Below are 11499 nucleotides of genomic sequence, written 5' to 3' on the forward strand. Positions count from 1 at the left end.
TCATGTTTCAAGATAAGGTCAGTGTATCAACTGTGTTAGAAATTGTGTTATTGTTATTAAACTAATATCAAATTTTGTAACTTTATAATTAAAGTTTATAATATAACAAAATGACTTTATTTCTTTCTTCTGTGTCAATAATTCAGTTATTACGAAAGATGAGAATCAAGAATATGCCAGATGATGTCAAAGCAAATATACTTGAGCTGGTATCACCAATATACATGTAGTTACAATAAATTTCCAGATTTTAAGAAATTGGTCAACATTCGTCCATTCTTCTGGAGTTTTTTGCTACCAAACGTCAGATGGTGGGCTATTCTAATCCCATAGTATGTGTGTCCTTCCGTTAACAATTCTTGTTACTGCTATTTCTGAAGTTCAGAAGGGATCTTTCTCAAAATCCATATGTACCAGTATTAACTTGTTTCAAGACCTTCCAAAAATCATTTAGAAGATTAATGAGCAGACGATGGATGTTGAGCCATAACATAGATAGCTTGGAATAATGAGAAATAACTAGGTACAATGGTTTATTGACACCAGGCATCTGTACATAACAAGAAAGTACAAGTGGTTCTTCTATAATATTATCAACATATACAATAATATATAAACACATGGCTACATATCACAATTCACCATTGATGTGATATATAACTTACAACAAAACATAACAGAACCAAATAAGGCATTTAAAACTGTAGCACTGGGAAAAATGATCGATAACAAACAAGGATAATAGGAAATTAATTATAATAGAACTGAAAAATACTTCTAAAGCACGATACATTGTATATCCTTATCTGAGCTATAATTAATTATTTAAATCTGAATTCTTAAGAGCTTCAATTATTACATGTATCTTGTGTACAGTAATGGTTTTGAGGACTCTTGGTACCATTCTGAATCATAAGAAATATCAACAGAAAGTGAAACAATGCATTTTATAAGCGTGTTGTCATTGAACGTTTCTTCATACAGTTACTTCAAAAGGACAATGATACTTAAGGATGGTTTATCATCTAGGGATTCCATAAAGCTCCATTACGGCCAGCAAATCTACAGACTCCATGGCCATCCCTTTTCTTTCCAATCTTGATGCACGGTGTTCAACATACACATATTCTGGGCAATGGGTTAGTGTTCAATTTATTTCAAAGGACATCTTATGACCTTTATAAATCAAAGAGAACATAAAAGTAAAGGTAGTTTAAGAATCAATATATGAATACAAGGTTAGAAAGGTTTTTGTAATACATGTACATAAGGGTACTTTGTCATTGCATAATAATGAGTTATCTCCCTTGATGGTAAGTATTAATTGTGACTGCTTAAAAAAATTGAATTATTTTCTCTCAAAGCATGATGTTACATTCATAAAACATGACATAACAATCCTTACCTACCCTCAAGGGCAGATAACTCTGCAATATGCAAATACAGACTACATGTATACATGTACACCTGTTTCTAACGAGCTGGGTGACTGATTCGTAATACATGTAAAAAATAAACATCACCATATCCCACAAATACATACAAGAAATGATATGATAAAAGAACAAGGGAAATATACTGTATATTAAATAATAAAAGATCTCAACTCATAATATATTTCTACATCGATGACTTTCAAAATCTTTCACAAATCACAATTTGCTCCTTTGCAATGACGTCCTGAATACTCCAATTCTAAGTGTCAAATTGTAATTAGCTTAAAAATATTAATAATTTGTTTGGATAACTTTTAAGCAAATAAGGCCATAATTCGTTTGTTTTGATATTATCATTTATCTTTCAATCTTTACTGTAACCATAGACATTTTATATGTGAACATGATGATCTGAGGACTACAATACTGAATTCTTTCACCCCTATGTAACTTTATTAGACTCTACCATCCAATGATCTAGACGAGTCCATTATGATCTACAGTGGTGAAAGGGTTGGTCTTAAACAAACTTCACTATATGAAGGATGTCAATACAAAGGTCATGAATCTCAAAGTGTTTTTCTAGAAAATCCTCTCTTAGTCTTTTTCAGAGAATCCCTGAAATCAGAGCCTCACATTGCACAAGAACATATATTCACAGCCTAAGATATAGCTTTATACATATAATTCAATTTAAATTTTATAATCACTTCATAAAAACAATTAATTGTCAACACTGACTTGAGAAAAATTTGTTTCAAGGAAAGGCGACATAACTCGCAGAGGAAAACGTGAAAACTAAATCAAAGCATAAATATCCTTGGTTGTTACCTTTGCATTTAGTTGCATTCAATTTTGTAGCGATATTTTGAATTCATTTGACAGCAACAAAATCTCCCAATATAGTTGTTCCTCACACAAACATACAAAATTTCATTAAACCTCCAGTATCCCCTACCTTCATATTCATTAAATCCATTTCCATAACAATACATACCTTTAACTTTTTAAGAGTAAGACAAATAATATGAATATGATCCTCTCCCAAGCCTGACTCTGGTACTGAGCCATGTGTATATTGATTAGGAAGACAGTCCTAGATAATCACTATAGATAGTGGTAAAGGAAGTACAATGGTGTAGCTTTGGTCCCTGTACTGTACCACTTAAGTATTGGTGGAACCCAGTAAAACGTTGACCACAATTTAATCATTCTGCTTCTGATACCATTTTACAAAATATCTGTAACCTACATATCTAATCTGTTTCTAACATCTTTCTGTGAATGTTTGTCTTCGTATAGGTATTAAGTTGTTGGCTTCATTCCCAGTTTTCCCAGTCGTCGCCCTACAAAGCATCAAAATGTCACCATGAACAGTTTGAAACTAAAAGTAATATTATATTAAGCAGTAATTCAAATATACATTAATATTAATTCGATCATTCACCCCTGGTGACTCATTTGAAATCTTCCAAAACTGAAGCCGGAACAGTTCATTGTAAAATTTCAGGGGCAAAATAGTTAAATGTTTCCAGAGCTTCAATTGCAAAACATTTATGGAACAAAAGGCCCAGAGGGCCTGTATCACTCACCTGGTTTGTAATGCCAAGTAACATTCCGAATACAGGTTCATTGTTTCTTTTCTGAAGAAATTTGAATATTTACCTCTATTTCCCCTATTGGGCCCCGCCCCTCCTGATCCCGGGGGGTCAGAGCCAAAATTTATACAACTTCTGTTCCCCTTCCCCCAAGGATGTTTGTGGCCAAATTTGGTCACAATCCATGCAGAACTCTAGGACAAGAAGTGATTTATAGGATTTACCTCTAATTCTCCTAATCTCTATTGGGCCCCGCCACTCCTGACCCCGGATGGTCAGAGCCAAAATTTACACAAATTCTGTTCCACATCTCCAAAGTATGTTTGTGGTCAAATTTGGTAACAATCTATGCAGAACTCTAGGACAAGTAGCAATTTATAGGATTTACCTCTATTTCCCCTATTGGGCCCTGCCCCTCTTTCCCCCAGGGGGTCAGAGCCAAATTTTATACAAGTTCTGTTCCCCTTCCCCCAAGGATGTTTGTGACCTTTAGTTACAATCCATGCAGAACTCTATGACTAGTAGTGATTTAAAGGAAATGTTGACGGACGAACGACGGACGCCGAGCCATGATATAAGTTCACCAGCCCTTTAGGCGAGGTGAGCTAAAAACATAAAATCACCTGTCTATAATTTAATTGTCTGAATCTGTAGATTACAATTTAGTATATATATATACCTTTCTGACATAACTACTACATCACAAGTCAAGTGTTCGGTTTTTTATAGTTTGTTTCTAAAACCTTACCACATCACCAGTCAGTTTTGTTTGGTGAAAACTTATCACATCACCAGTCAGTTTTGTATAGTCTGTATCTGAAAACTTACCACATCACCAGTCAATTTTGTATAGTCTGTATCTGAAAACTTACCACATCACCAGTCAGTTTTGTATAGTCTGTAGTTATACTACTGTGAAATCATTAATTTTCGTGGGGGTTTAATTTTCGTGGATTTCGTTTTTTGACCAAAATCAACGAATTTACATCCCCACGAATATATATATATCTATACCAATGTCATGTAAGTTTATGCGTTCATACATTGTAGGATGATTATTTCCTCGCTAAATAAGGTCTATTTCGGGGACAAACACGACAAGTTTAAAGTTGGAAAATATTGTTCAAACAAAGATAGTGTTCAGAATTTCATAGACTTCATCAACATGTACCAACAAATAATTGATTGAGTATATCATGACTCTATCAATGTGACACGATAATTGTTTGTTGAACACATCTGTAAAAACACTGGCTGAGTACCGACTCTAGATTGTGATTGTAACTGTGTTGTGTGGTAGAGCTTAGTTCCGCTTGAGAGATCAAACAATACAGGTGACAGTGTCGACTATGTATTTTAACGGTAATATGTAAGGTCTTCTCCACGAATTTAAGTGCCAACGAAATTGTAAAATTTTAGAATCCACGAAAATTGAGCCCAACGAAAATAAATGATTAGTCTGTATCTGAAAACTTATCACATCACCAGTCAATTTTGTATAGTCTATATCTAAAAACTTACCACATCACCAGTCAGTTTTGTGTAGTCTGTAGCTGATAAATTAAGTTTTTTGGCAATCTCATCAGCAGCCTTCATGTCTTCTTCTGTGAGTTCTACATCAAAGTCTTGTTCCCAGTCATCATCAGTACTCATGGTATCTGAAAAATGGAACAGTTTACATGTACATGTATATATAATACATAGTAATAGGAAACATCTACAGATGAGTTTTATAGTCAATATTTCTCTTTAAACCTGCTTACCTAGTACTTTATACCTGAAGAACTAGTTTTGTGTAGGTCTATTTAACTTTTTGAGATGGTAGGTGGACATGTTTTTTTGTCCATATTATAGGTATGGGTAATGATCCTTCCAATACAACATATATTTCAGTATTTTTTAATTTAATCTATAATTTTAGTTCAAGATTTGGTCAATAAACCTAATTCTTTTGTATGAAATTCTTCATCCTACTTTGCTTTGGACATATGTCACTGATTATAATTGTTTTAAATCATACCATTCTATTCAGCTAATATAAGATTTCCTTGGACTCACCTTTCTTTCCCTCCGACTCGGTGGAGGGCGAGTCACGGTCTGGATTCACCACTACCACATCGCCTTTCTCCTTCACGCTGATCTCTAACGGAGAATCCACATGTACTACACTGTCACTATCATTTGCATCTGATTTTTCTTCTTTTTTGAGTTCTGTTACGACTGGCTCAACCGGTAGACTAACTTTCTCCACCTCAGGTTCTGGTTTAATTTCCTGTTCTGTTGTCTCTTTAACCACAGGTACCTTATCACAGTTTTCTTTCTGGTCTTTAACATGTGTTTCAACTTCATTTGTAACATTTTTGTTTTCGTTTGTTTCAGGAATATTTTGTAAAGAATCGTTATGCGTTTCAGAAGTCACTGTCTGTTCTATAGGAACATCTGGTTTTGTATGTAAATCTGAAGGAGTTTCTGTAAGGACTGAAGCCTCTTTTTCGGGGTTTGGAGCCTCTTTTTCGGGGTTTGGAGCCAATCTCTCTTTAGTGGAAGTATCCTCAAGAGAATTTTTAGCCCTAACCTTTTCTTTAGCATCATGCACGTCTTCATCATCACTGTCTGAAACCAAAGTTTTAAAGTATAAAGTCACAAATCTTACACTTCACACCAGAATTTCAATTATATCAGAATTTCAGTTATATCAAGTTTTCTGTTATACAGTTTTTTGGTTCTTTAAAATCAAATAGATAACATTTATTGGAAAATAAATCACTAAAGTGTCAATGACAGCTCTCTGTACATGTTTATAGTCAAACTTGATTTGAGGGATATGTATCTCAAACACTTTTAGTGTCACTGTAGTATAGTGTAACAAGCTTTTATTTTCAGAATGTGACAGTTTGTGCAAATAGCTACCATTGATTGGTAGCCTTCTAAGTAGACTAAATGACATGAAATAAGTCACTGACACTATCTGTATGGAACAGTGTTTGTTTGTAAATTGAGAATGACAAACGACCCACCCACCCGCTTGCCAAAAATTGCAAGTACAATATTTTTAAACTCGCCATTTCAAAAATCAACTTGCATTTGAGAATTAATTTTGAACCCTGGAGACCAACAGAACACCTTACCGTCCCAGCTAATAGAATCCTCTTTCACCTCTGCCCTCTCCGCCCGCTTCATCAGAGCCAGTTTACGTGCTTCATCTAGGTGAAGCTGGTTCACCTTGTAGAAATACCTCTGCCAGAAGTCTGCATGGGAGATTTCTGAAGGCACCTGTTCCAATGGAATTATTGCTAAATTAAAGTACAGTACATGAACTCTCTTAATGAGGACTGATCCTGAAAATGATACATTCTGATTATGATCATTCAATACAAGATACCTGAAGTATCTATTTTTATGCTTACCAGCTTAGTATACAATGCTCTGACTTCAACTTTGGACACCAAAAGTTCTGACACATCTCCTTTCACCTCGTCCATGCTGAAGTTTTTCACCCATTCCTGGAAAGCTTCTGGGTCTCCAGCAGGCTTGTTACAGTAAGTACCAGGATCAACTTGTACAGCATGAAGTCGTGCCTATAAACCAATATCAAACACAAATTCTTAACAACAAAATGACCTCAACCTCTTTTATAACAATTTAAATAAAACCTCATTGTAGTTAGTGTGATAAAACACTGAAATGCTACCTCTTTAAATTCATAAAAACAAATGACTTGAATTTAAATTAGTGTTGGGAATCGGATGTAAAATCATAATCGATCGGCTGTTGCGGCCATCTTGGATTTCGTATCAACCCGAAAAATAAACACTTTGTCGGGACCATGTCAGGATCATTCAACCAATTATCAATTTTATAATCGGATATCATTTATAGAAATCTCTTCTACATTTCTTTTTAGTTTTTCTGAAGAAATTTAGAGAGATATCCTATGAACCAATAGTATTAAAGTGTTGTTTTTTTTTAAATTCAATTTATTGCGTATTTAACATGTCTTAGTATCTAACATGTCTCAACACATTTTGAAATGTGGTTTTGCACCAATATGAACATAACAAAAGTTCAAAACAATAAAACATAAGCACAAGTTATCTCCCAATTTAATAATCGACAGTCTTTGGGAAAATCATAATCAATCGATCATCAATTAAAATCAAGAATCAGTCCCAACACTAATTTAAAAGATTTTTAACTTCATATAGTGAGGAGGAAATTTCAACATCAAGAATCCCTAAGTACTTACTACCTAAGTTATACCATACAAAGTTAATAAATCTAGTAAGGGATGAGAAGCTGTAAATCAATTTCATGATCATCATTCACTTCAAGGTTGTAGGTACCGGTATTGGTTTGTCATATTTATCTTCTGAATTACCTTAGCTCTGTCAAACATGGGATCGGTTGTAGTTACCGGTATTGGTTTGTCATATTTATCTTCTGAATTACCTAAGCTCTGTCAAACATGGGATCGGTTGTAGGTACCGGTATTGGTTTGTCATATTTATCTTCTGAATTACCTTAGCTCTGTCAAACATGGGATCGGTTGTAGGTACCGGTATTGGTTTGTAATATTTATCTTCTGAATTACCTTAGCTCTGTCAAACATGGGATCAGTCGTAGGTACCGGTATTGATTTGTCATATTTATCTTCTGAATTACCTTAGCTCTGTAAAACATGGGATCAGTTGTAGGTACCAGTATTGGTTTGTCATATTTATCTTATGAATTACCTTAGCTCTGTCAAACATGGGATCAGTCGTAGGTACCGGTATTGATTTGTCATATTTATCTTCTGAATTACCTTAGCTCTGTCAAACATGGGATCAGTTGTAGGTACCAGTATTGATTTGTCATATTTATCTTATGAATTACCTTAGCTCTGTAAAACATGGGATCAGTTGTAGGTACCAGTATTGATTTGTCATATTTATCTTCTGAATTACCTTAGCTCTGTCAAACATGGGATCGGTTGTGGGTACCGGTATTGGTTTGTCATATTTATCTTATGAATTACCTTAGCTCTGTCAAACATGGGATCGGTTGTAGGTACCGGTATTGGTTTGTCATATTTATCTTCTGAATTACCTTAGCTCTGTCAAACATGGGATCGGTTGTAGGTACCGGTATTGGTTTGTCATATTTATCTTCTGAATTACCTTAGCTCTGTCAAACATGGGATCGGTTGTAGGTACCGGTATTGGTTTGTCATATTTATCTTCGGCTTCTACTACCAGTGACTTTGTCAGATCTTCCAGAAATGATGCAAATCCATAGCGAGGAGCGCCTTCTTTTGCCTAAGTTAAAAGTACAATTTTATATTAGAGGTAAATAAATAAACACAATATATGGTTTTATTAATACTGATTATGATACAGATGTAGCAGGATTGGACTGGGTCAATCATAGGTGACCAGGTAGCTTATATTATTTGTGGAACATTACCTGCATTTCCTTCATTTTTTCCGACGTTATGGCCATCACCTGGGTTGTGTCTTGTTGCATGGTACATGTATAGTCTGCCAGGTCCTTCTTCACCATCTCAATAGCAGAAACAGACTGAAACATATCAAAAACATTTATCAATATTTAATAAGCTTTAATGAGCAATTGAGTCCATACCAAAATAGCACAAATTTAAGAAAAGAATAGGATGGTATTTTCAATTCTTGTTTTGTTGGTAATTGATATCAATGATATGTTGGGAGCAAAACATCAATTTAATTTTGTTGCTATGGCACAACTGTCCCTTAGTGGGGCTAAACTTGTGGGGCCAACTGATTTCATGGGGAAACATCTGGTATTTATTTGGACTCGTAGCATTGACAACATCCATCATATCTGACATGTTTAACAGTCATGTCATAGGGTCAAATTAATGTACATATGTATTTGTCTATGTGGTGCCGTAAAGTCTGTTTATGTGCGTTACCATTTACAGTCAGTGTACTTTGTTTAAATCTAAATATGTTTGTCTAAATATAGTGTGTCCAGTCTATAACCTCTTTGTCCAGTTGTGTTCGAGTATGCAAGTGTGTGGATAGCATGTATGCATGAGATCGGGTGTGTCTGCGAGTGCGTATATAAGGTGTGGCATATGGGTAAAGCATGCTGTTAGCCAGGGAGGACAAGACGTAGAGTACCTTGCAAGGTGAGTCCTTTAGAGTCATATTTGTACCACTACCGGACATTGTATCTCTCTATATGGAGACATTATAGAAGAAGGTATGTACCTATGATATTTGTCTATCGCGGATGGTGTATAATTCACTCTCTAGCTGTCTATATTTGGTATGCTATAATCTGTCTTGTTTATTTGCAGGTTTTTTTTCCCCTCTGACCACTTGTAACATGCGATGAAGTACAGTGCACTCTCGTAATAAATAAATAGTGAAGACATCCAGGAGTTGTTTTATCTATCTGTGACAGTCAATTTATAATTTTGATTATCATTGTGTTCGTTGCATTGTAATGATAACAGCACCAATCGTATCATTCTTGTTAAAACATTAATTTAGAAAGAACTGAACCTGCCTAAACTTAATAAGACAGGTTTGCCATTTACGTTGACACCCTAAATTTAGGCCTATAAGCTAATTTCAGCCTAGTTTATTTTTTTTCAAATACATTTATTTTATCTGGTATGTAGTATTATGTGTGGCGACAAAACGATAAACATAACGATGCGTGCGAAGTCGTTATCAATCATGAAATGGTAGACTTGTCATTTGGCATTTTCTGGACGTGACGTAAGACATTGAACTAATACCTTCTCTTTGGCCGTCTGCAGCCAGCTCCCCCACCAACTACCACCGTCATCTTTCCTGAAATATGAAAAATTAATTCTTAAACAAACTGTAAAACTACGATAGTATCTAGATATATATCAAACAATTTGAAAGTGTCTAATTTGAAAGATATTTGTTTCACTTTGTGTTTGACATCTTACCCGTCCGCCATTTTGTACTCTCTATTAAATGGAGACGAATTTATATTTCTAAGATTTATCTATTCTTTTAATGATTATCATATTGAATCCAGCTCTAATGAAATATGTCATATATAATAAATTATTTTTAATGTGTAATATTTGTTCTCTGTATATATATAATGCGTCGTTTATTGTTTGGGTTTAAAGATTAACACGAATTACCGCTAGGTGTCGCTTTCCATGTTTATCAACATAGACACGTGCCCCGAGTTCTAATGTTCTAATGTTGCCGTCATGTAGATTTTCTAAATTATCATCTATACAGTATATTACGTCACCTTTTTAGATAGATGAAAGAAATGAAATATTGATATTTCAATACGATATCTACACGTCAGATTTCTGCTATTCAATGACATCTTCTGGCCTAACTTATCATCATGATTTATCAGAGTTATTTCCCTTCGTTCATATTTAATGACAATTCCGTATTTGCATATTACAGAGTAATCTGCCCTTGCAGGTAGATATTGCTTGTGACGTCATGTGTTTGCAAGCGTAACGTGATACTTTTCGGAGAAAACGACGTGAATTGCGCTCACAAAATAATGACGTCGTAACAATAGATACCTATCCACAAGGGAGCTAACTCTGTAATATGCAAAGACGGAATACAATCATCATAGATACTCCAGGGGTTCCGATGACTTACAATCTACCCCTGGACTATCTCATAGTAAAATTTAAAGCAGCTCAGCGGAAAACATTTGACCAATCACAGGCCAGCAAAGATTTCCTTTCAAGATTACAGAGAGAGCGCGTGCGATCAAAGCCACACGGTGTACCATTATACGGCTCTTTTGACGTACTTCAAATGACTCAATTACCTGTTCTGTTATGTTGCCTTCAGTTTTACTATGAGATAGTCCAGGGGTGTAGAGATCGTAAGTGAGCGGAACCCTTGGAATATCGAGGATGTAATTTGATATGCCATTGCCTTTAGGCGAGTGCCATATCAAATTATTTAATGAGTTTGATAAACTTCATGTTACATAGTCACGAGTGTAACATTCTATTTATCACATACCTCTTATTAACAGAAAAATAAGTGAAACTTTTTAATTTTATCTCTATAGGAAACAGTAGAAGTCCGGCTCGGATATGAATTTTTCGTCTACTGAGACAATCATCCGACGTTATATAATTAGATTATGGCGTCAAAGCTATCTGTGACGTCACATTATAGTGTTTTTACACATGTGTCTTACGATATTTATGACATGGCTGTATGACATGGCTAGAAGGGCCAGTAATGATAATAGAATACATCTGGTTATATGGAATTGTCGTTTGTAGTCATTTAAAAAATATGCCATCATTTTTCGAACCAGCGCGGGCACAAACTTTGAATATTAGTTTGAATATATCTGATAAGACATAACCAGAAACATAAATACATATATGTATATATAAGTCTCATATACATGTACGTCCTTGAAATAACTTTTTACATAGTTTTACATAGAGATTTATA

At 34.8% G+C, this 11499-nt stretch overlaps 1 protein-coding gene across 1 annotated transcript; it reads right to left on the reverse strand.

Annotated features, from left to right (window-relative positions):
* Nucleotides 1–519: 519 nt before the first annotated feature.
* LOC138324860 (BSD domain-containing protein 1-like) lies at nucleotides 520–10000 on the reverse strand. The gene is made up of 9 exons (XM_069270061.1): nucleotides 9984–10000; nucleotides 9804–9858; nucleotides 8480–8593; nucleotides 8194–8331; nucleotides 6442–6612; nucleotides 6163–6307; nucleotides 5093–5647; nucleotides 4556–4692; nucleotides 520–2782 (listed from the first exon to the last, which is right to left on the reverse strand). Exons 1-9 carry the CDS (start codon nucleotides 9992–9994, stop codon nucleotides 2756–2758), a joined length of 1353 nt encoding a protein of 450 aa, XP_069126162.1. The 5' UTR covers nucleotides 9995–10000; the 3' UTR covers nucleotides 520–2755.
* Between the last annotated feature and the right edge of the window lie 1499 nt (nucleotides 10001–11499).

This window comes from Argopecten irradians, chromosome 6 (genome assembly GCF_041381155.1).
Source record: "Argopecten irradians isolate NY chromosome 6, Ai_NY, whole genome shotgun sequence".
NCBI lineage: Eukaryota > Metazoa > Mollusca > Bivalvia > Pectinida > Pectinidae > Argopecten > Argopecten irradians.